This window comes from Pinus tabuliformis, chromosome 4_1, assembly GCF_031772625.1.
Source record: "Pinus tabuliformis cultivar Carrire ecotype Pingquan chromosome 4_1, CPIR1, whole genome shotgun sequence".
Lineage (NCBI taxonomy): Eukaryota > Viridiplantae > Streptophyta > Pinopsida > Pinales > Pinaceae > Pinus > Pinus tabuliformis.
Genome location: NC_142303.1, coordinates 952854618 through 952881234, shown reverse-complemented (window position 1 = coordinate 952881234; position 26617 = coordinate 952854618). Strand labels below are relative to the sequence as shown.

General features: G+C 39.3%; 1 protein-coding gene across 1 annotated transcript; it reads left to right on the top strand.

The window, feature by feature from the left end:
* Positions 1 to 4220: 4220 nt before the first annotated feature.
* LOC149179311 (uncharacterized) lies at positions 4221 to 4805 on the top strand. The gene has a single exon (XM_089422419.1). It carries the CDS (start codon positions 4221 to 4223, stop codon positions 4803 to 4805), a length of 585 nt encoding a protein of 194 aa, XP_089278545.1.
* The last annotated feature ends 21812 nt before the right edge of the window (positions 4806 to 26617 follow it).

Below are 26617 nucleotides of genomic sequence, written 5' to 3'. Positions count from 1 at the left end.
ATTGGGTCTTGACCTTTCAAAAGCACAAAGAAAAAGGATGGAGCAGTTAAATGAACTTGATGAAATAAGGCAAGATGAAATCCTCCTATTTATCTGCACCAAATCACTAGAAGAAATCCTAAATCACATGGTCAAAGGCAAGAGTCAACACATAGCTGGAGCAATCGAGCGAGAGTCCAAGATGAAAACACCTCACAATTTGCTTTTCTAAATAGTAAATCGTGAGTGAATCGCTACCTATTAGAAGATAAAATTAGGAATCTCAGTTTTATAGTTCGATATTTTGAATTAGAACTCTGTGAGCCAAAAGTAGGCATGAAAGCCTCAAACATTTATTGAATGGATTTTATAAATACCGTAAGGTGCGACAAAACAAACTACGGTGAATGAATATTTTGTGACTGTAATTATTTTGAAACTCTGTGTTTTCATTTAATGGAAGCACCTTTGAAGACTTGATGTGTAGTTAACTGTCCGTTGAAGCTTGAGACCGCGTGTTTGTGGAGGGCCCTTGCAAATAGTGAGGTTTTTTTTAACTTGTAGATTTTCCTTTTTGTTATTATTTGCTATGGTATTTTCACATATGTAATCATCGAATATAAATATTAATCCTAGCCATTTATAGTTTTGATCTTCTTATGGTAGCCTTACAACTCTCTTTTATAGTTTCTGCAACTGATGTGATTAATCAAAATACCAGTGATTTCCTTGTGATTTCTTTGGAGTTTCATTAAAAATCATTTCAAGTTCATAGCATAAGATGTTTCTTTCTATAGATTTAGGTATATATATTTCTTTCAGCTTTATGTTTAGAGCATTTTTATTCAAAACTATTCTTAGTTTAATTTCAGAAGAAGAGTGGTTTGATTGCAGTTACTTTCTTGAACTTTCAATTTTGAAGCAAGTGTGAGTTAATATAGTTTTGATTCTACAAGTGTTAGTTTATTTTTGCAAGTGTGAGTTAATATAGTTTTCATTCTGCAAGTGTGAGTTTATTTTTCCAAGTGAGTTATTTATGGTTTCATTTTTCAAGTAAGATATATTTCCTTAATTTCATAATCATTTTATTTTCACTAGATATCAATGTTAATTTCATTTTGAAATAGGAATACAAAACTTAAGGACACATTTCCAATACCTCAATCAATTAATAAATCCAACTTAATAAAAAGGCTTCTAGCCTATATTGTGCACTTTCACTTCACAAGTTTACCAACTCTGATCCATAATTTATGTAATAAATTTAAGAAAATTAAGTTGACAAACATTTTGGCACTATTGCCGGGGAAGTGTAAATAGAAGTCTTTATTTATTTTGGATAATAATAAAAAAAACAAACAAAAACAAAAACAAAAGCATGATATGCATAAGGAAAGGGACTCTAGGGGTATATTTGTAGGTAGAGGAAAGAGTTTAATTCCAACAACATCACTTACCGCACCACGACCTTATAGTGCCACACCACCCACACAAACTCGATTTCCATTCATAGCAGGCAAACACAAACTTTCTGAGGTATTAAGATATGAAATCCAACCTATAGATTCACCAACTTAATCAACATAAGCCATAATAGAAGAAGAAGATCCCATATCCCCAACAACAGGAATAATTTTCCTATCTTCAACTGGAGAACAAATTCTAGCTCAAGAGCTAGAAGTTCCTACTGAAGAAGAGGAAGAAGAAACTTATTTTAACAAACCATTGATAGAAGAACCAGAGTAACTAGAGGAAGTTGAAAACCTAATCTTGGAACCAGAACCCTATATTAGTTCTAAAGAATCTTCAATGGCTAGAGAAGGGGAAGGAGAGGTACATAATTTGAATGGTGAACAACCTAGGATTGGAGGAGGAAGATGAGGAAATAGGGGAGGTGGAAGAAGAGGAAGAGGAAGAGGAAGAGGAAGAGTAGAAGATATAAATCTAGAACCCTTTGGATTTCCTATCCTTGGTGAAGATACAACTATGGCAATCAAAAATATCTCATCCTCTACCCTTCCAAACTTTCATGGACTAAGGAGTGAAGATCCTGAAACATTTATCTTTGAATTTGAAGTCTTGTGTAGATCATATGATTATCTACATGATGTTCAAATTTTGAAATTATTCCCTACAACCCTTAAAGATGCAACATTAAAATGGTTTATGAGTTTAGGAATAAACTCCATAATAACATGGGAACAGATGAGAACTACATTCTTAGAGAAATATAAGGACTACTTATGCCCCATAATATTAAGGATGAAGTCTTTAAAATGGTGCAGAAAGAAGATGAAAATATTGAAGACTTCATTGAAAGATTTGCTTATAATGTTAAAGGGAAAAAATGAATAATCTAGATGAGGAAACTTTGAAAGATCTCTTATTGAAATCCACTAGAGGTGAGTGGATTGATCTTCTCAATCTAATGGGTAAGGGAGACATTTCTTAGTTTTCACTAGGAGAAATTTGTGAGTTATGCATACACATTTCAAAAGGCAAAGCAAGAATCAGGAAAAATCCAAGAGAACGTCTTTTATCAAGGATTAATAAATCTAGAAAAAGCAAAGACAATAGCAAATCAAGTAGACTCCCAAGGCATGAGAAGCTTGGTCTGCAACGCTCACTCCTGCAACTAAACCCTAGACGCAACGCTCCATGAACACCCTCAGGGGGGGATCGACCCCCCCAGCCTTCGGCCCCTTCGTATTCGGCAGCCTCCCTCCTGAGCCCGCCTTCACCTCATCAGCCTCCCGATCCAGGGACAGAGGCAAAGCTCCGGTGGCAAACTATACCTCGAAAGCCAACGGATCTGCGGCTGAGAGAAGCGTCCCCAGCCAAAGCGGAGCAACAGGATCATCCCCCTGCAAACCGATATCGAAGGAAACACCCTCATTAATCATCGAAGACCCATGGATTGAAGAATACAGAGATCACATGTGCAAACATGCCCTAATCTGTCGCTTCATGGGAGTGAGACTCAATGAAAAAGCTCTCTGCTGGTGGATAAACCAGAAATGGAAGCCCAAAGGGAACTATGAACTACAGTTAGGAGCAAGGAATTTTTTCACGGTCATCTTCACCCACAGGGAAGACAGAGATCGCACTTTCGAAGGAGGCCCATACTTCTACAACTCGGCAGGACTCTACATAACGTACTGGAAGCCCAACTTTGTTCCAGAGCAGGAAGATTTCACAAAAGTTCCAGTCTGGCTCAGACTCTACTCCTTGCCGGTGGATTATTGGAATAAGCGGATCCTGGAAGCCATCGGGAACAAGCTGGGCATCTTCATCAAAACTTCAGATCTCACATCTCAAGGTAAATACACTGCCTATGCTAGAATCTGTGTTTATATGGATGTCTCAGGACCTCTCCCAGGTCATATTGCTCTGATCCACAAAGGAATTCATTGGAAGCAGTCCATCGACTATGAAAATATCCCTTTTAGATGCAGGAAATGCCGACAGCACGGACATCTTAGTCATGGGTGCCCCCTAAATCAACCCCCACCTCAACCCCAAGCAGACAAGGTAGACAACCCGTCCCCAGATTACATCCCTGTTGCCAGGAAAAGCAAAAAGCAGAAAGGGAAAAATCCTCTGAAACACCCCTCCAACCCAATCCCCACCCAACAAAATAGCTTTGAAGTTCTAGGCAACCTTGATCCATTCAAAAACCCTCTGGAATCCCACGCCCCCCCGACTCAAGATCCACCCAGGCAGTCTCAACCATCTAACCCTTCAATCATCTCCATCCCAAGCTCGGACCATCCCCAAACCGAGAAACAACCTCAAATCCCACAGCCCAACTCCGACCACAGCGATACAAGCCTCGATCCTCTGCATACCCCTCCCTGCACAGAAACTCATCCAAATCAGATGCCCTCAACTGCTCCTATCAATCCCCTGGAAGAAATCCTGGGTGACCTGGATCTCCAGGAGGTCACCGAGCAATGGTCCAAACAGGGAGTGAATGCCATTCCCCAGGAACACTTGGAGAAAATCGAAATGGCATACTTGCAGTTAGAATATCTTAATCAGAATGCAGCCAAAAAGCAATGGGGAGATAGTAGCCAAACAAGCATCCAAGCCAACCTAGACCTGGACCAATACAAGCCGAAAGGTCCAGGAAGAAAACGGGGGAGAAAATCGACAAAGCAACAAATACAAGAACTCGGCAGGCGCCTAATCAATGAAGGAAAAATGAGGGCTCTGGTCCTATCCACACCGAAGATTTCTCAATGAAGATAACAACATGGAATATCAGAGGGCTAAATGGCACCTCCAAAAGACGAATCCTCAAAAACCGTCTTTTCACGCAATCTCCAGACCTTGTCTTACTACAAGAATCCAAATGCTCAGCCAACGGCATAGAAACGCTCAAGAAACTATTTGCAAAAGGCTTTCAATGCACAAGCACAGAAGCCATTGGGCAAGCAGGAGGGCTCCTAATGTTTTGGAACAAAAACAAGCTTTTTATGCAGAATGCTCTGTCCACTAAGCATTCGCTATCAGTCATCTTCAACATGCCAGACTCACAACAAACGATATGCATCACCAATGTGTATGGACCTCAGCGAATTCAGGAGAAGTTCAAGATGCTGGAAGACTTGAACGAAATCAGACAACACCATGGTGCCAACCACTGGATCCTAGGTGGCGATTTCAACATGATCACCAACCTAGCGGAGAAGAAAGGAGGCCTAAGAAGATTAGATAAAGATGCGGAAGCTTTCAGTACCTTCATAGCAGCATCTAAACTCATTGATGTTCCCACAGTCAATGGTCTACACACATGGAACAATAAGCAAGGGGGAAATAGATAGGTTGCATCAAGGCTTGACAGGTTCCTCATATCAGAATCCATCATGCTCCAGAATCTAGACATGGAAGCCAACATTCTGCCCATTGGGGGATCAGATCACTGGCCAGTACAGCTGCACTTCACCAATATGATCAAGCCCCAAAACCGGCCTTTCAGGTTCGAAAGCTTCTGGATAGATCACCCAACCTTCATGCAAAATATACAAAGTTGGTGGACCCAAACCTCTGTAAAGAGCGACAACATTATGTACATCTTTCAGCAAAAGCTCAAGAGCATTAAGACCAAGCTCAAATGCTGGAACAAGAACACATTTGGTAACATTTTTCAAGCCAAAAAAGAGCTCGAGGAAAAAATGGCGGGCCTCCAACAATCAATGATCAAGGACGGGCCTAACGAGGACAGGTTAGCTCAGGAATCAAACCTCCAAAAGCAATGGGAAGACAGGCTAAGACAAGAAGAGTTGCTATGGAAACAAAAATCATGGGTGCAGTGGCTAAAGCATGGGGAACGAAACACAAGCTTCTTCCATAAATCAACCATTCAGCACAGAGCCAACAACCATATTCTATCCCTCAAAAAAGATGATGGTGCTAAGGTCTCAACCAGAGAGCAAATAGGATCTGAACTAAATTTATACTTCAGGTCACTGCTCTCTGAGCCCAATCAAGATAGAACCCAAGCTATCAACAAAATCATTAGTGCTATTCCCCCCTTAGTAACGGAGGAGAAAAACTCCCTTCTCTTAAGAGAGTTCACTGAGCAGGAGATTGAAGAAGTCGTCTTCACCATGGCCTCTGACAAAGCCCCTGGACCAGACGGCTTTACAATTGAATTCTTCAAAGCTTGCTGGCACATCATCAAAGCAGACCTTTTCAATCTGATAAAGAACTTCCACAGAACCAAGAGAGTGCTGCCGGCCATCAATGCTACCTTCCTCACCCTCATCCCCAAATCTGATCATGCTGACTCCCCCGACAAATTCAGACCTATAGCCCTTTGCAACGTCATCTATAAAATCCTCTCAAAATTGATGGCCAACAGACTTAAACCCATCCTTCCCTCAATCATTTCTCATGAACAGTCTGGATATGTTGAAGGAAGACAGATAACTGACAGCATCATTCTCAACCAGGAGGTGCTGCATTCTATCAAAACTCAAAAGATCCCAGGCATGCTCATTCAACTTGACCTCTCCAAGGCCTTTGACAAAATCAGCTGGACATACATCAGAGAAATCCTCCAGGCTTTCGGCTTCAGTCAGATTTGGATAAAATGGATAATGGAAATGGTCTCAGGAGCATTCTTCTCAATCATGTTGAACGAAGGTCCTGATGAGCCCCAATTTTTGGTAACAATTTGGGCTCATTTGGCCTACTTACCTTGCTCAACCCTTCATCTTTTATCACTTATGCATTCATTTCTTGGTATATTCGTGTTATTTGTAGGAAGAAGGGCAAGCATTATATCTATGTGGCTAATACATGATGATTTCAGGTTTTTTGGCATTAAAGGGAGCAAAGACCACGCAGAAGGAGACAAGGAGACAACAAAGGTGGCATTGCAGGTTTATAGGGAGGTTGTCTATAGCCTTAAATGACCTCCCTCGTGATCTCCACCCTAACTCCGAGCTCCAACAGCTTTCCCCATCGAGCTTAAAGGCAGCCAACGGATTCTACAGGAACAGCAGTTTACAGCAGTTTACTTTTAGTTGGACAGCCGAGCTCCACTAATTGAGGAAGCCAGCTTGATCCTCATCATGTATAAATATTAAGGCCGTGGCCTTTGATAGGAGCTTTTTTGAACTTTTGAACTACTGTTGCAATTTCTAAGCACGAGCTACAGCTCAGTTTTTGCTCTTTGTAAGCCAGTTTTGGCATGATGTTAGACTCATGATTATTCAATAAAGGCAGGCAGCTTCGGATTCAATTCTGAGTTTTTAAGGGAGCTATAGCTCTCAGGTTAGGGCCCAACCTGAGAGCAATAGACCTCCTTTTCCTTGTATTGTTTCTTGTCTTTCCTTTCAGTACTTTATTCCTCTGTTTTGACATGCATTTAGAAATTACAGTCTGTTGATTTGATTTCTTTTATGTGATTGAGTAGGATTAGTTTACAGTTCAAGTGCTTTTAGTTGCTTAGATTAGAGTAGGAGGATCAACATTCATTAGAGCTCCAAGAAAAGGTTGACAGTGCACTCACTGCCATCTCTGTTTAGAGATTAGGGGTGTAGACCGTACCAACCACCAAAAAAACGCAGTCTTATACTCTCATTCAAGCTGCAACACAGTCATTTCAATTGTAGATCCATCCATGCATTCTGATCTTGCGCAGTACTTCTTCATTCCAACTCCATGCACGATTTTTCTCTGAAGTTTACATTGCTGTTCGTTGATTTAATAACACAGTTAGGATAGGTTGATGAATTCTCGGTTTTGTGCAGATTTGTTTCCTTTACACTGCATTGCATCACTCTGTTATCTTCTTCTTCTTCTCAACCATGCCTAAAGCCACCTACCCAACCTCTGTTCATCTCGTTTGCTTTCCAACCCTTCTACTGTTCATGTAGCTCCATCTTTTTGGAATTTTCATTGCTTCCACCCTTCCATTCACCAACCAACTGCAAGCACTCATTCTCCATCTCATATCTCTGTCCCTGAGCCATCACAAGTTCCTTTTCCATCCTACCTATCCACCCATACAACTCCTCCACTCCTCCATCACCCAAAACTCCAACCACAGAACATCCTGTAGAAGTTAGCAGACTTCCTGTAGAAATCCCGAGCTTCCTGTAGGATCCCCTGCAGACATCCTGTAGAAGCCTGCAGACTCGGTTTTCGAGCACCTGAACGTTGTGGACTTCTGTGGAATGATGTTTTGGATCCCCTGGAACCTCTCCTAGCCCTCCTGACCTTTCCCAAGCTTTCTTTCCCTTCAAACTACCCCTGCACAGTCAAACCCTAATAAGAAACAAAATCATAATAACTCCAACCACTTAAGCAAAAATACAAAAACAATGTTCTTTTCAGTAGAAGTAGCTTAAATTCATGCATCTCATATCACTAGAAGTAATGGCATCATTTCTAGAAGTTTGCACTCCCACCATTGCATCATAGAGATTAGACTAGTCAGATTAGGGTTTACTCGGGTTTCCATGTTTTGCTGGCTTTCAGTTCATTATTGCAAAGTAGATTAATTTCCTTTGAGATAGCCTTCGTCCATCATTTAGAAAGCTTCTTCCGAGAACATATAGAAGTTGGCTTGAGCCCTAGCGGACTTGTGCCAGCTGACCAAGTGACAGCTGCAACAAGAGCTAGTACTTGTGCATACAGCACCGTCGCTTCCAAGTTTGTTACGAACTACCGGGTTGATAAAATTAGAGATAGGAAGCTCCAGGAGTTGTAGCATTATTGATACAATACTGGAGCCCACCATCTTTTTGGCGTCGTTTCCGGGGATCGAACCCGGTCACCCAAAACTCCAACCACAGAACATTCTGTAGAAGTTAGCAGACTTCCTGTAGAAATCCCGAGCTTCCTGTAGGATCCCCTGCAGACATCCTGTAGAAGCCTGCAAACTTGGTTGCCGAGCACCTGAACGTTGTGGACTTCTGTGGAATGATGTTTTGGATCCCCTGGAACCTCTCCTAGCCCTCCTGACCTTTCCCAAGCTTTCTTTCCCTTCGAACTACCCCTGCACAGTCAAACCCTAATAAGAAACAAAATCATAATAACTCCAACCACTTAAGCAAAAATACAAAAACAATGTTCTTTTCAGTAGAAGTAGCTTAAATTCATGCATCTCATATCACTAGAAGTAATGGCATCATTTCTAGAAGTTTGCACTCCCACCATTGCATCATAGAGATTAGACTAGTCAGATTAGGGTTTACTCGGGTTTCCATGTTTTGCTGGCTTTCAGTTCATTATTGCAAAGTAGGTTAATTTCCTTTGAGATAGCCTTCGTCCATCATTTAGAAAGATTCTTCTGAGAACACATAGAAGTTGGCTTGAGCCCTAGCGGACTTGTGCCAGCTGACCAAGTGACAACTGCGACAAGAGCTAGTACTTGTGCATACAAAACCGTCGCTTCCAAGTTTGTTACAAACTATCGGGTTGATAAAATTAGAGATAGGAAGCTCCAGGAGTTGTAGCATTATTGCTACAATACTGGAGCCCACCAGGTCCCTTACAACCATTCCTCCCATCCAGAGGCATACGGCAAGGAGATCCTTTGTCACCTTTTCTCTTTGTCATCATGGCAGAGGGCCTCGGAAGATCTCTATCCCAAGCGGTCCAAACGAATCAGCTCAAAGGCATCAAAGCTGTGCATCAAGGACCCACAGTAACGCATCAGCAATTTGTCGATGACACAATGCTTATGGGAACCCCCACAGTAAAGGAAGCTCGAACCTTCAACAAGGTGCTAAGTACTTTCATGGAAGCCTCAGGTATGGAGATCAATCTAACAAAATCCAAATTATTTTTCTTCAACACTTCTATTCCTGTGCAGAGAAATCTCAGCAAAATTCTCAAGATTCAGAGGAACTCCCTTCCAACCAAATACCTCGGCATCCCACTTTCAGAATACGCCCCCAAAGCTGCAAATTGGGAAGATCTCCTCAACAAAATGAAGGCCAGATTAAGCAGCTGGACTCATCGAGCCCTAAACATGGCCAGCAGACTGGTACTGGTCAAATCAGTTCTTCAAACAATGCCGGCCTACATGCTCTCAGCCCTTGCGGCACCCAAATCAGTCTACAAATCCATTCGGAACATCCAGCGGTCCTTCCTCTGGAATGGAGATTCAAAGAAGCGCAAATGGGCCCTCCTCAAGTGGACAGACATATGCAAACCAAAGCTGGCAGGAGGACTGGGCCTAAGAGATCCTGAAATCCTAAGCAAGGCTATTGCAGCAAAAATCTGGTGGAGATGGGTGGAGAATCCTAATTCCCTATGGGGCACCTTGTGGAAAGCAAAGTACACAAATCAAATACAGGACAAAGACCTCATCAGGCTCACTGGCAGCACTCAAGGCTCTCCCCTCTGGAACAAAGTATGGGAGAACCGACACATTGTTCAGCAGCACTGCTTCTGGGAAGTGCACCAAGGCAACACTGCCCTCTTTTGGGAGGATGCTTGGCAGCAACTCCCTCCTCTGGACCACCCAGATTGGACTACACTCAAAAATGACATGCAAGAGGCAGGGCTAAAAAAGGTAGCAGATTATTGGCAACCCCAAACAGTGACCACCACTTGGCAAAAATGGCTAACCAAAGATCAATGGCCAACTCAAGACCACAATGGAAATATAGAACAACTCCTACAATAGCTAGAACAACGCAGGATCCTCACCTCAACCAGAGAAGACATCCTGCGATGGGGAAACAATTCTAAAGGAACTTTCAATCTAAAAGAAGCCTACAGAATCATCGCTGCTTCACCTGACTGGCAACCAGACCCCAGATGGCACGCCCTCTGGACCAGAGGCACTTGGCCCAAAATAACCCTGTTCTCTTGGCTGGTCATGCACAACAGAGTGCTTACTTGGAACAATCTACAACGACGGGGTTTCATCGGACCCTCTCGATGCGCCCTCTGCGAGAATGATAATGAAACGCTCAACCACATTCTCAACACATGCCCCACTGCCTGCGCGCTATGGGATGATATAGCTTTTGTCTTCAGGCAAACCGACAGAAACAGAGACTCGATCTGCCTTACCTTGAGCAATTGGCGATCCACCATGTCCACCAATAATCTGATCAACAGGGCATGGAACCTCATTCCGGGAGCCGTGGTATGGATTCTCTGGAAAGAGCGCAATGCTCGAATCTTTAAGAACTCTGCGATGTCAGTGGATAGGTTAATGGAAAAAACGAGGCAGCTAATAACAGAAACGATCCATGCCATGGACATAATGCCGCAAGAGGGGAACCTGTCACCAAAGGATCAAAGGATTGTCCAAATCCTCAATCTCAAAGCCCGGACCAATCCTACAGGCAGGAACCAGACCACAGAAGTGATGAAGCAGGACAAATGGGGAACACCGCCATTTCCAGTATTCAAACTAAACTTCGATGGCGTGTCAAAGAAAAACCCGGGAAAAGCCGGGTACGATGGAGCAATCAGGGACCACACAGGGAATATCCAGCTTATCTACCATGGAAATCTGGGAAACAACACCAACAACGCTGCAGAACTGATTGCTCTCATCAAAGGCATCACCCTGGCTGACCACTACAAATTTCTACCCCTGATAGTGGAAGGAGACTCGGAGATTGTCATCAAGATGATGAGAAAACTTCAAAACGACACTCAAGTGGACAAGATCACACCCAGTTGGAGGCTCTCGGCAATCCTGAAGGATCTGCAAGCCCATCTCGGCAACATTCAAGGCATTACCTTTCAAGCAGTCAGAAGAACTGCAAATAAGCTGGCCGACACCATAGCCAATGCTGGCGTTCAGTCCAATAGTGAAGACTATCACATCCTCTGGCAAGACTTGGAGGAGGGGGAACTCAGAGAGAAATGCCACACCATAAACAAGGTAGACCAGCAAGCATAGCGAATGCCAGGCTCCTTTGATTCTTCCATATCTGCATCTACTGACAATTATACAAGCTGTAAGCGACCCACTCGAAGAAAAAAAAAGAAAGAGAGAGAGTGAGAGCAGAGACTAGACCAGCTCAGTTGTACAAAGGCAGACACAGGGAGGTCCCATCGACTCCCACTCTGCATCATGTATTTTACTGTATTTTATTAATATAAAGTCTCGTTGAACCTTACAAAAAAAAAGGATTAATAAATCTATAGTTGGGACAATAAGTAGAGCAGAATTAGAAATTTTTTTTGATAATTTTAAAACAAATATTTTAGGGAGTCTTAGTGAACAAATTGACACCATTAAAATAAAAAACAACCAAAAAGCTGAAAATGTTGCATTGTCCATTTTTTGCCCTAAGTGTAGAAAGAAACATGCCTTGAGAGAATGCCCTGTTCATTTAAAGAGTGTAGAAACTTTTGTAATATGTGCAGAAAATCATGATATAAAAGAATGTCCCTCAATACTTGGTCTTAAAGTTGTCTATCAAGAAGGAGTACCAAATTAGGTAGGTCCTTTGTTTTATTGCTAAAAGACCTTGGCATAATCCACAACCAAATAAAACTCAAGGCTTTAACACTCAACCACTTTCACAATCATCACAAAGTAATTGGATTGGCCCAATGCCTTAGTAATATTGACCACAACCTTGGTCACAAGGATGGAAAATTCCTTATGGAATGTACCCTCAATATCCTCAATTTCCACAATTTCAACAACCATGTCCTACTTTTACTCCACAATATTATCCTCAGCCTGTTCAATAAACTCAACCTCACAATTTTAATCCACAACTTTCATTACCATTTTCTCAAAGACCAAACCAATTACATGCCCAACCACTCCCAAATACGAACAATAATAAAAACTCACATCCTGTTTACAATATGGAAGGACAAATTTTTCAAACTTACATGATAACTCCACTAGATATACCTCAATAAATTAATAAATCCAACTTAATAAAATGGCTTCTAGCATATATTGTGCACTTTCACTTCACAAGTTTACCAACACCGATTGATAATTTATGTAATCAATTTAAGACAATTAAGTTTACAAACATTTACCCATCCCAGTGGATATGGGTTTGGATGATCACGAAATTCTAGCCCCAACTTCTTGACGACCTCTGTTGCAATGAGATTTTCCTATGATCATATGTCAAACAGAGCATCAATCTTTGTCTTCTTGACTTATATCTTTATATGGAAGAGTTTGGTCATTTCTTTCCCTTCCTATTGCTGAAGGCTACTCAGATTTAGCTCCTTATGTACTGATATACATACGATCTTGTCATCCACATCTGATAGACTTCTTTCAACATGGTTTATTGAATCAATGGCCATGATATTCTTCTTCTTATTATCTTTCTTCTTTTTCTTCGGGTTTAGCTCTGGATGCAACTTCCAACACTCATGCTCTGTATGGCCATCAATTCTACAATGGTTGTAGTGGTTGTTAGGATCTTTGCACTGGTGTGCTGTGACTACTGTCTTTTTATCTTTCCCCCCTTTTGCTTCTTCTTCCCCTACTTATAAGCTTCATGTTTCTCATTCTGCTTTGATCCACTTGATTGCACTCTTTTCTTTCCTATGTTCTCTAGGTACTATGCCTATACACAAACCTCGTCCACCGATTTTGGATTTAACAACATCACTTGCTCTCACAGATGGTAGTGTAGACCCCCCAAACACTTGAGGAGTACATCTAGGTTCTTTGGAGAGATACCGAATATTGTAGCCATATTTTTGAATTCTGTAATGTAGTCCTACACTCTTTGGCCCGACTTTTTCTTGAAGTAATGGCACCGGATCCACTGGTCCTCCACATACCCAATGGGATAAAATTGTGACTTAATGAGGGTTTTGAAATCCTCGCACTTAGTCACTGGAGGTTCTCCCTCCAACCTCAGGGTTTTTTTGTGGATCTCCGACCAGGTCAGTGCATGGCCCTCTAATTTCAACCATGTGAATGAGATATTTTTGCCCTCCTCAATTTGATGGATGCTAAAATAAACTTCTAATTGTTGTAACCAATGGTTTAGCTTCAAAGTGTTGATCTCGCCATGGTACATCTAGATATCAACTTTTTCTTCCATTTTGAATAAGGATTGAGTCACGACACTTGAACTGGGTTGATATTTTCTAGGTTCTTTCTTCGGCTGGTTCTCCATGTCTTCCTGATCTCCCAATTCCCCTTCTAATTTTTCCTCTACATTTGAACCCCAATCTTCTCCAAATATTCCCATCTTATTTCTTAGGGCCACCATGAGGAGGTTTACATTGCAGTTTATATTTGTGACTTGTTGCTTGAATTGTGAAACCCTCACCTCTATAGGATCATGATGTTTGTTTATAGATTCGTCTGCCATGATTAGGGTTTTACGATTTTCGACCCCACCAACCTAGATCCCCTGCAAATCTCTGCAAATACCCAAAGAAACCTAGCTCTGATACCAAATGATCCATAAATTATTGTGGATATTCCACTGGATAGTTCATCACAAAATATCTAATAATATTGTATTAAAACTCTGAAAATGATACACTATTACAATTTATTAAACTTTAAGATCTGTGGATTTAATTTTAATTAGTGCATGCATGTGATTATAAATTATGTAGAAAAGTAGAAAATGACAAAATAATCTCTCTCACACACACAAGACACAAGATATGTTCTCTGGGAAACCCTTTTGGGAGAAAACCCAACTGGATGGTGAGGCTGCTTCACTCTCTTTCTCTGTCTGGAAATATGGCAGCAGGTACAAAGAAGTAAGGCCCATGGCTTGTGGGATGCTACAGTGAACAAATCCTTTGTGTGTGCTCTACCTCCTATCTCTCCTGGCTATATTTTCTCAACTACGGAACAAAATTATCTCGAAAGAATGGAATGCCTCTTCCTTATAGTGGCCCAATTATAACACAACCCGAGAGCCTACTGGTGGTTAATTTTGACTACATGAACTCTTAACTAGATTCACAATAGAGATTCTTATAGATTATTTTACATCATAAACATGTTCCTAGCCCATTTTCCATGAATAAATGGGGGCTGACACTGCATCCTCTCGAACTATAGGTGTGAAAACAGGAAGTTCAACTTATGAGTGGAATAACTTTTGTATACAGACTCTGATTGACCCACTTCTTGCATCGTTGGAAAGGTCTCTAGGCGTAGAATAACATAAAATGGTGTGCCGCTAATGCGACAAAGTTTTACCCCCAAAAAACGTCCTTTAATGCCTCAAAATTCTCTTGAAAGCTTTTAGACCCTGCTTCACAAAACTAGGTCCCGCTGGTAAAAACGGTCCCATGAAATGATTCCTCCACTTTTTCCACTCCAAATGCATCGAGATGGATGAAAAAAATGTAATGATCCAATTTAGGTTGTTTATCATCAAACTTTGGGGAAATATTGAGAGTATTATCCTATTTAGTCTTGATTCTATAAAATAAAGGTGAGGACGAGGAGGATTTATTATGCATCAAGAAGAGTTATATTTTTGAAGTGCTAAAAGTTGGGTTGAAATGGGATTCTTAGAAGGAAAAATAAGCTGAAGGTGGTTTCTCTCTATCTCGTTTATCTAATGTGTCTTTCCAAAATTTACTTTCTTCTTTGGAAGTTAAGGGCTTGAGGGTAGTTTCTCATAATTTAAAACCCTCTGCTTCTGAAGTAATTCCTATGGAAGGGCTCAATTAAACCTCCATTCCTTTGGGAAGTAGGGTAAGGGTCCAATGAAAAAAAATATGGTTTGTTCTAGAAGGTCAGAATCATACTCACGACTCTTTTTTAGGGACCTTAGAGAAAAGTGCCCTGCTCTAAGGGTTGCCTAATAAAGATCTTTTCCATGAATATGAAGGGGTTGGGGGCCTCCCTAAATAGGAATTATCTTAACAATATGTTCTATGTTCATAATCTGAATGTCATTTTCTTGCAAGAGACTATGTGTGTAGGCCGAAATTCTGTTGAATGTTTATCCAACTTGTTGGTGGGGTGGAATTTATTTTCTATTGATGCTAGTGGGAATTCTAGTGGTCTATTATTGGGTTGGTCACCCTTAGTTAGTCCTTTTACTTGTAATTTCCATGAGGTTGGAATTTTAATGGTAGTTTTTAGAGCTTGCCTCAGGATGAGTGTCTTTCTCGTCAACTTTTATGGCCTTTATGACAACAAAATTGACTTCTAGTTGGATCTATTGCACTGCAATTCCATAAATAAGGATAATTTGATATAGTAGGAGATCTAAATTTCTCTTTACCCCGAAGAGAAGTATGAGGGTCGTCTGACAAGATGGATGCACAGTCAGGTTTTTTTTGTCATTAGATGGAGATTATAGTTTTTGTGGATGTTGAAGGCCCAAAATTGGTTCATACTTGGTCCAACAGCTCATCGGGCGGGGGGTGAATGCAATTAGGAAGCGGCTTGACATATTTTTAGTAAGCGAGTCTTTGTTATCAAAAGTTATGCTGTATCATTCTATAGTGAGCTATGAATCAATATATTATCACAAACCTATCCTACTTTTTATAGGGGTTGTGAATAAGAGATATTATACATTTCAATTTGTAGAAATAACTCAAAAATTTTAGTTGCTAAAGAAATTACACTGAAATCAATAGAAAAATAAATTTTCTACTAAATTCTATGAAAGGAAATCTAACAACAAAAACGTATGTAATCATTAAATCACAATGCACAAATTTTTTACTAGGGAGCTCAACTGGGAAAAAAACCTCCTCTATTTGTATTATATCATATGAGAACAATGACCAATTATAATGGTTGCTTCAATGCTTTAAGCTCAATCTGCATTGTAATTCTGATCCCCTCTTGACTCTACTATGGCCAATACTTAACCAAAATAGTCCTCTGGATTCCTCCTATTTCCTTGCACAATTCTTTATCTTAAAGAATAGGGAAATCTCCTATTTTAATGTGCATTTCCCAAGAGAGTAATCTCACCTCCATGTAAAAAATATGTACACTTGAAATAGTATATAATAGGATTGCAATCATGGGTTTTCCCTCCACATCACTAGGAAATTAGGTATAACTAGGGCTTTTTTTAGTAAATTGACTAGGTAACTAAGAGTTCAATGAGTTAACGACATGTAAAACTACTCACTTGAAATCATGCTGACTCTATTCTAGACTACAGCGTAGCTAACTTACTTCACTAAAGATAACACCTATATACAACTAGATATTATCCACCAACTTATACAAAAATAGATTACTATCGCACCAACTTTAATTAACTGAATTAACTAAGTGATTTGGCCATGTCACTCCTGCTAACTACTTTCCAACTCATCCTCTTAAAGTGGAAATTTGAATTTCTTCATTTCACTAAGTCAAAAGTCAAATAAAGCCTTTTCTTGCTACAATTTAACACTCCCTCTTAGAAATAAAATGATTCTAAACAACCCCAAAACTACTCCTATGGAACTCAAACTTGCCTCTTGACAATGCCTTTGTCAAGATGTTTGCATCCCACTGCTCTGTAGGAATGTATTGTAGCATAACATTCCACCTTTTCACACAATATCTAAGGTGATGGTACCTAATGTTTATATGCTTGGAACTATCATGAAACATTGGATTTTCAAAGAGTTTTATACAACTTCAATTGTCATAGTGGATCAATGTAGGCTCCATCCTTTGACTGAAGAGATCAACTAGGATCTTCTTGATCCAAATAGCCTTCCATGTTTCTTGACTAGCAGCCACATACTCGGCCTATGTAGAGCTAAGTGTTGCATATCTCTATTTCCTACTATACCAAGAAACTGCTGATAACCCACCACTAAAGACTAGTCATGATGTGCTCTTCTAATCTAAGGTAATCCTTCCCTAATCTGCATCTGTGAAGCCTTGGAGATTCACTCCATTAGTATACATGTACCATAAACTAAAGGTTTTGTGCCTCTGAGGTATTTTAGAACATGTTTTTCTTCTTTCGAGTGAAACTTGGTAAGGTCCACCATAAACTGACTAAGTTGGTTGACTGCAAAATAAATATCAGGCCTTGTGTTCACCAAGTACATCAAGGACCCCACCAACTATATGTAGATAGTTCCATCTAATGTCTCTCATGTGGAAGAATCCTCTTTCCTCTAGTTAGTACCTATAGTAGTATCCATGGTTTTTCAATCCATCATGTGGAATCTCTGAAGGATTTCAGAGGCGTACTTCCCCTCTTCAACAAAGATCTCTCCATCTCCCTGCCACACCTCCAATCCAAGGAAATAGTGCATAAAACCTATATCCTTCATCTCGAACTCTCTTGCAAGGTCCTACTTGCAATATTGGATCAACCTATCATCTCCCGTAAGTATCAAATCATCGACATAGAGAACTAAGAGAGCAGACTTCCATCTACCATAATGTAGTAGAGATTAGCATCTGCTTCAATCTTGATGAAGCCCAATCCACTAAGATAAAAATCTATGTGAGTGTACCAAGCACAAGGTGCCTGCTTGAGACCATAGAGGTCTCTCTTGAGCCTACACACGTGTCTCCGTGCTAAAGGTGTTCAACCCCTAAGACTAGTTAATGTAGCTCTCTTCCTTAACCACTCCATTAAGGAACACAATTTTAAAATCCATTTGGTGGATCCTCCACCCCAACTATGCTACCAATGAAAGTATGGCATTGATAGATGAGTATCTTGCCATAGGGGAAAATGTATCCTCATAATCAATCCCCTCCACCTGTGAGAAGCCTTTGACCACAAATCTAGTCTTGTACTTCTCAATGTTTCCATCAGCCATATGTTTAACATTATACAACCACCTGGAACCAATAATTTTATTTCTCTCAGGTCTAGGCACCACCTCCCAATCATTTTTCTTCATGATTGACTTATGCTCCTCCACCATGGCATCTACCCACACCTATTTGGAAACAACCTCTTTAAAAGAAGATGGCTTAAAATCAACCAACTATGACATGAGTGCCATATATCATGTATATCAATCTATTTATCTCCTCTGTCTACGTAAGGAGCTAGGAGATCCAACCTACTCATGACCTTCCTTCACCAACCTCTCAACCATCCTAGTCCTCTTCCTCCCTTCTCTAGAAGGCTTTGTGCGGGTGGGTCCATCCACCCAGCTTGCTCTCTTGTCCTCCACATGTTGTTGTTCTACATCATCCTCCTGGAATGCCCACTTGCCTTTAATGAAGGTCTATTTGTGTGGATTTGACTAAGGCCCCTCCTTTAGAGCTAGAAGCTACTCCTCTGGTGGTATGCTCAACTCTCAATCTAAAGAGATCCTCATGGATTTCTCCTCATCAAATCTCACATCCCTCCTCATAATAGTAATCTTGAGTACGTGATTGTACACCTAGTAAATATCAGGCATCTGAGATTAACCCACAAAGATCCACCTCTCTGTAGTGGGATCCAACATTTTATTGCTATCTTTGGAGACATAAAAATAGACTATGGATCCAAAAATGTGAAATTGGTGTTATAAAATTATATATTACAACGCAATGGAACACATAAAATATTGCAGAAACAAAAACATAGAAAATGCATAAAACAAGAGAGACATAGATATACATGGTTCATCCAATTTAGGCTACGTCCATGGAGAAATAGCTAGTCCTTCCTTTTATATTATCCATCAAAATGAAGAGATAAAACCTACAGAAGATCTGTTGTAATTTAATCTTTGCTCTCACACAATCTCCTCTCTCTTTCTCGCTCAGATTACACCTCTAGATAGCTGCAATACAATTCCCTCATATATAGTGAGGGGTTGCCTTCTAGGGAAAAAAACCCTAAATAAACATAACTTCTACCATCAGATCATCCACCTAATGGACGACTCAGATTGACCACAAAATTACAATATTTTACAATGAATTTTTACATCTATTTTTAGCTTCGGGGGTGCCGCCCCTGAACCCACACCAAGGGGGAGGGGGGGCTCATAAAAATCACCATCACCCCCCCGAACCCCCTGGTGACAAACATATGGGTGGTGTTATTACCCCATTATAAACTGGGGTCAAATAAGGCGATACCTATGAATAAAGAAGATAATCAAGCTCCACACCCAACAACCTCCCACTTGGGTACTGATTATAGAAACTCCATCGCTGCTTCATTTGCTAGAAAATGACTCCACTTTGGACCTAGATGTTTCTCATCTTCATCATCATAATTGAAGACCAATTGAAATTTAGGAGAATCTCATTTTCTCCATGGTTACAACTTTTGTTAACATATCTGCATGATTCTGGCTAGTGTATATCTTTTCCAGCTTCAACTGTCCATCTTCCAACACTAACCATATGAAATGGTACTTGAGTTGTATATTTTTAGCCTTGGAATGAAATCCAGAGTCCTTTGCAAGATGAATGGTACTTTGGATGTCATTGTATAACCTGTGCAACTCCTTCTTCTTACCTATTTCATCCAGAAATCTTTGTAACCAAATCATTTATTTACTAGCCTTTGTAGCAGCAACATACTCTTCTTCCTTCTTTGAGATTGAAACAACACTCTATTGAAATCCAATTGATAGTTATTCCACCTACAGTAAATACATACCATGTGGTGCTCCTCTTGTTATCTCTATCACCTTCCATATCTGCATCAACATATCCCTGTAGAGAAATGTTTGAACCATCAAATCATAAGTCTTGATATGTGTACCTCTCAAATACCTGAGAACCCACTTCATTAATAGAGTTTAGGCTTCTGTGATCCATATCAAGTTAGAGAAAGATTTCGGCGAAAATCACATGGAATCTCATTTCATTGCCATCCACTTCATTGCCATCCAATTTTCTTTTCCTGGATTGTTCATGTACTTGCTTACAACTCCCACTACATGTGCAATATCAGGCCTTGTGCAGACCATTGCATACATTAAGCTTCCAATTGTTGATGCATATGGAACTTTAGACATATAATCCATCTCTTCCTGAGTCTTGGGACACATATCCTTACTTAGTTTGAAATGGCTAGCCAAAGGTGTAGTAATTGGTTTTTCATTTTTCATATTAAATATTTTCAACACCTTTTGTATGTACTCACTCTCAGACAATTTTAATTTGCGATTTTTGTTGTCTCTAGTTATTCTCATACCAAGTATTTTTTTTGCAACACCCAAAACCTTCATTGAAAATGAATTATCCAATTTTCGTTTGACCACATTTATTTCCTGCATGTTAGACCCTGCAACAAGCATGTCATTACATACAATAATAATATAATATAATTACCATCATTTTTCTTTTTGAGATAAACACAATGATCAAAGTGACATCTAGTATAACCTTGTTTAGACATAAACCTATCGAATTTTAAATACCACTGCCTTGGAGCCTGTTTTAAGCCATATAAGCTCTTCTTCAACCTGCACACTAGTTTCTCCTTCCCTTTGACCTCATATCCATGTGGCTCCTGTATATAGATCTCTTCCTCCAAATCCCCATGAAGAAAGGTCATCTTTACATCTAACTGCTCAATATGCAAATCTTCTACCACTGCTAGAATTAAAATAGTTCTGATTGAAGTCATTTTAACAATAAGAGAAAATATTTCATCAAAGTCTATACGTTTTTTCTATGCAAACCTGTTCACCACAAGTGACCTCATATCCATGTGGCTCCTGCATATAGATCTCTTCCTCCAAATCCCCATGAAGAAAGGTCATCTTTACATCTAACTGCTCAATATGCAAATCTTATGCCACTACTAGACTTAAAATAGTTCTAATTGAAGTCATTTTAACAACAAGAGAAAATATTTCATCAAAGTCTATACGTTTTTTCTATGCAAACCCGTTCACCACAAGTTTAGATTTATACCTTTTTCTACCTCCATCTTCTTCCTTCAACCTGTAAACCCATTTATTCTACAATTTTGTTTTACCTGTAGGCAACCTGACTAAGTCCCAAGTTTGGTTATGTACCAAGGAGTTCATCTCTTCTTTCATGTCTAGCTCCCACTTCTTCCTAGTTTCTACCTGCATTGCTTCTTCATAACATTCTGGTTCACCAAAATCAATCAACGATACATAATATAATGAAGAAGAGTATCATTCAGGGGGTCTACTTATCTTGGTAGATCTTCTAACACCACTTTCAAGTGTTTGAGGTGTCCGTTGCTATTGTGGTTGTTGTTGTTGTTGTTGTAACTATTGATCATTATGATTTTCAGACACCTTTACTTTTTCTGTGATCTCATCAAGCACTATGTATCCTATGTTTTCTTTTTCCTGCGTCTGATCCTTATATAAAGCCTTTTCATTGAATATGACATCCCTGCTCCTAATGATTTTGTGATTTTCATAATCATATAAGCGATAACCAAAATCACTAACACCATATCCAATAAAGGTACATTTCTTTGATTTTGCCTCAAGATTTGTTCTATTTTCTTTATTAATGTGGATAAAGGCTTCACAACTAAAAGTCTTTAAAAATGAGTAGTTTACCTTTTTACCTGTCCATGCCTCCTCTGGAATACCTCCATCCAAGGAACTTGAAGTCCCTCTATTTATTAGATAGATAACAATATCTACAACATCTACCCAGCATTGTAAAGCAAATCCTACATGCAATCGCATGCACCTTGCATGCTCCACGATTGTCTGGTTCATCCTTTCTGACACACCATTTTCTTGTCATGTTCCTAGAACTATCTTCTCTTTGTGAATTCCATGCTCCGAATAGTACTTATCAAACTCTTTTATGCAATATTCACCTCCATTGTTTGATCTGAGACACTTCAACCTTTTTCCTGTCTCATTTTCAACCAAACCTTTCTATTTCTTGAAAGTATCAAATACATCATATTTATTTCGAATACAATAAATCCAAGTTTTTCTAGTTGCATCATCAATAAAAGTAACATAATAAAGAGAACCACCGAGAGATGATACTTGAGCAGGTCCCTATACATATTTATGCACAAGCTCTAATTTTTTGTTCTTCTTTTCTTTCCCAACTTTGAGGAATCTGACTCTCTTCTATTTTCCATAAACATAGTTCTCACAGAATTCCAAATCAACATGCTTCAAAGGTGGCAAAAAATTTCTTGAGTAAAGAATCTGTATCCCCTTCTCACTCATGTGCCCGAGCCTATGATGCCACAATACTATATTTTCTCCTGTAGAGGTTAAATCATTAACATAATCAGAAATACCATTGCATAAATACATTGTACCAACCTTTTCTCCTTTTTCTATTACTAGGGTTCCTTTAGTGACCTTCTAGGTTTTATCTGTAAAAGTAGTTATAGAACCTTCACCTCCCAACTGCCCTATTGAAATTAGATTTTTCTTGAGATATGGAACATACCTTACCTCCTTCAATAGCCATTAGTTTCCATTCTGTTGTTTTATGAAAACTTTACCCATTCCAATGATTTTACAGGGTTTATCATCACCGAAACGAATGTGTCCAAAATATCCTTGAACATAATCATGAAAATGTTTCCTATCGAGTGTAGCATGGAATGAGGCCCCTACATCTACCACCCAGGCATCAATAATATTTTTTAAGGAAAGAATCAAAGCATCTTGAAACACATCACCTGTCACATTCGCTTCATGATTGTTTTCTTGCTGCATGTCTCCTTATTTTCCCTCCCGAGACTTACAATATTTCTTTAGGTGTCCTTTCTTCCCGAATTTCTAGCACACTATCCCCGATCTAGACTTGGATATGCCTTTCCTTGACTTACTACGATATCTTGGGCTCTTTCCTCTTTCCATTCTTTACCCCTAGTCTCTGCAATCAAAGAATTACCTGATGTCTCACCGGAGCTTTTCCATCGCATTTCCTCGCTAAGGATTGCACTGAAAACATCATCAAACTTTAAAGTACTAGATCCAGAGACAGAGTTACTAATGGCCATAACTAAACCATTCCAAATTTATGGAAATGAGCACATAAATAACAAAGCCCTAACTTCATCATCAAAATTTACCCCTACAAAAATTAACTACCTGGTAACCATATTAAATGAATTTAAATGAACAATAACAAATCTGCCTTCTGACATATTCATATTAAATAAACGTTTCATAAGAAATACCTTATTTGATGCCGAGGGATTTTCATATAGTTTGGGAAATGCTGACATTAAACCCTCTGTTGTCATTTCCTTTGAAATACTAAAGGCTATCGACGCTGCTAGGCACGACCATATTGTTCCAAGTGCCAATTTTGTCAAGAATATCCCATTCAGTGTCTATCATACTCATCAGCTTATTTGTCTTTCCACTCAATGGTAAGTACAACTCTTTCTGATACATATAATCTTCCATTTGCATCTTCCACAACTGGTAGTATTGGTCATTAAATTTCTCGACCCTAAACCTATCATCTTCCGCCATTTCTCCCACTTGAACTAGGAACCCTTCTCTCCTGCGTGTTTATCATCCAAATAGACCTTTGGCTATGATAATAATTGTTAGAAAATTATATATTAGAGAGAAATAGAACACATAAAATATTGCATAAACACAAACACATAAAATGCATAAAACAAGAGAGACACATATATATGTGGTTCACCCAATTTGGGCTACGTCCATAAAGAAAAAACCAGTCCTTCCTTTTATATTATTCATCAAAATAAAGAGATACAACCTGCAACAGACCTGCTTTAATTTCCTCTTCACTCTCACACAATATCCTCTCTCTTTCTCACTCAGAATACACCTCTACATAGCCACAATACAATTCCCTCGTATATAGCGAGGGGTTACCTTCTAGGGAAAAAAAACCCTAAATAAACATAACTTCTACCGTTAGATCATTTGCCTAATGAACGGCGCAGATTGACTATGAAATTACAATATTTTACAAGGCAATTTGACATCTATCTTTAGCTTCAAGGGTGCTGCCCCTAAAACCCTGCCAGGGGGGGCTCATAAAAATCACCGTTGCTCCCCCCATTACGAACTGGGGTCCAATGCGGTGATACCTATGAATAAAGAAGATAACCAGGCACCACACCCAACAAGTGGGAGACATATGGCTTCCTGCTAGTGAAATCCTATTCAGGTGTAATCATTCCAAAAATTTTGTGAGGGATCATGTTCTGTAGCTAAAAATTTCTATTGCAAAATGTTTACCATAGGGATAGTGGAAATCCCTAGTCATGCAAAATTGCTCTAGGAGCTCCTACAATACTTCTATTTTTCCTCTTTGTAATCCCATTTTGTTGTGGGTTTTGGGGTGCAATCAACACCCTTCTAATACCCTCCACTGCACATAATTCTTTGAAGGAATTATGCAAATACTCTTCTCCACTATCACTTCTTAGGGATTTAATTTTCTTTCCAGCCTCATTTTCAACTAAGGCTTTAAATTCATTTTTTTTTTAATAAACCTCATCTTTCTTCTTCATGAAATAGATCCAAAATTTGCTAGAAAAATTTTCTATGAATATCACATAATACCTTTTCTTTGCAGTTGAGATTGTTTAAAATGGTCCACACAGATTTGAGTGAATTCACTTCAAGATGGCTCTATCTCTGGCATCTCATCCTTAGAAGGAGGATTTAACATATTTTCTAATATTGCATCCCTTGAAAACATCATGTTGATCAAGGGTGCATTCTAGAAATCCAGTGGTGACCTGCTGCATTAATTTCAAAGCTCCATGGTGTAGGTGTCCTATGGCCTATGCCAGAGCTCTCCAACATCTCATCCCTAAACATGTTCTTCCTTTCTACTCAATGTAACACATGCATCAATCTCCAACTTGTAGATATTTTTAATCCTAACACCAATCTTCTTAACCTGTCTAGTATCAACATGCTTCAGATAGGCCTTCCCTTTATTGAACACCACATCATATCCTCTGTCTTCAGGTATAGCTACAGAAAATATATTTTTCCTCAAATCAGGAACATATATTACATTCTTTAGGTGAAGTTGGGAGTCTAAACCCCTCTTAAAGGTGGCAATGGCAATTCCTTTTGTATCTTCCATCATGTCCAAGCTCTATGTGTAATTGTAGGTATTTCTCCTCTAAGCTACCAAAGAAATCCTTATTTCCTGTCATATGAAATGAAGCACCAGAGTCTAATTACCACACACTAGCTAGAATAATTCTTTTTATACAAGCAATGAAGGTGAAATCCAACTCGAATTGTGATGTGTGAGAATCTCCTCTTAATGCTATTGTAGGCTTCTTTTTGGATTTCCTATGTGGACACTTGGTTGCATAATGTCCATACTCATGGCAATGAAAAAATTTAATTTTACTAAGGTTTTTCTCCTTGCCATGGTTCTAGATGGATTCTGCCTTGCCTTGGCCTTTCTTCCCTTTGGATTTCTTTCCTTTGCCAGCTAAAGAAAAGTTTTCTTCCTCATCAGTTCCAGATGAGACTCCATCTCTAGTGTTTCTTCTGATCTCCTCCCACAGCAAGTATAACCAAAGTATCTCCCAATCTAGGAGTTTCTCTCTTCCATTAACTATATCCTAATAGTTGTTCCAGGACTTTGGAAGTCCAAGGAGTGCTAACCTCACAAAATTAGATGGTTGCATAGTATCTCCAACTCCTACAAGTTCATCTCTCACCTCACAAGTACAAAATGAGATATTAGTGACTATGAGACTAAAGCATTTAGTCACCACAATTATTTAAAGTGAACTACTACTAAATTTGAGTAATTTTTAGTGACCCAATGAAAAACAACTAACCTAAATGACTAATTTATTCTAGGGATAAAATAAATGACTAGATAATAATTGACCCAGCTAAAAATGATTAAATTAAATGACTGATTTAGTCCAAGGCTAAAATATATGACTAGATAATAAGTGACAAAATTAAAAATTATTAACGTAAAAAACTACTATAGTCCAAGAATAAAAATATGACCAACTAACAAGTAGAACAAGTCTATGAATTTGTCATTTATGCTAATCATTTTTAATTGTGTCACTCCGGAAATGGAAATTGCAATTTTTATATTGAAGTGTTAGATTTCACTAAAATTTGATATCGTAGATGGATTTAGTGATTGTGGTGCAGGTAAAATCTAAGTGCGGACACAAACAATTCCTATAGCCCGAGAGAGAGGGTCTAGCCACAAATAAACAATCTATGGAAGATCTCCTTCAGTTAGAATAAAATAAGAGGGCCTACCTCTTAGTACATTATTCTGCTTGGTGACGATCTTGCTTCCTCGCTCCAACTATCCTCCATTTCCTTCCTTCGAACA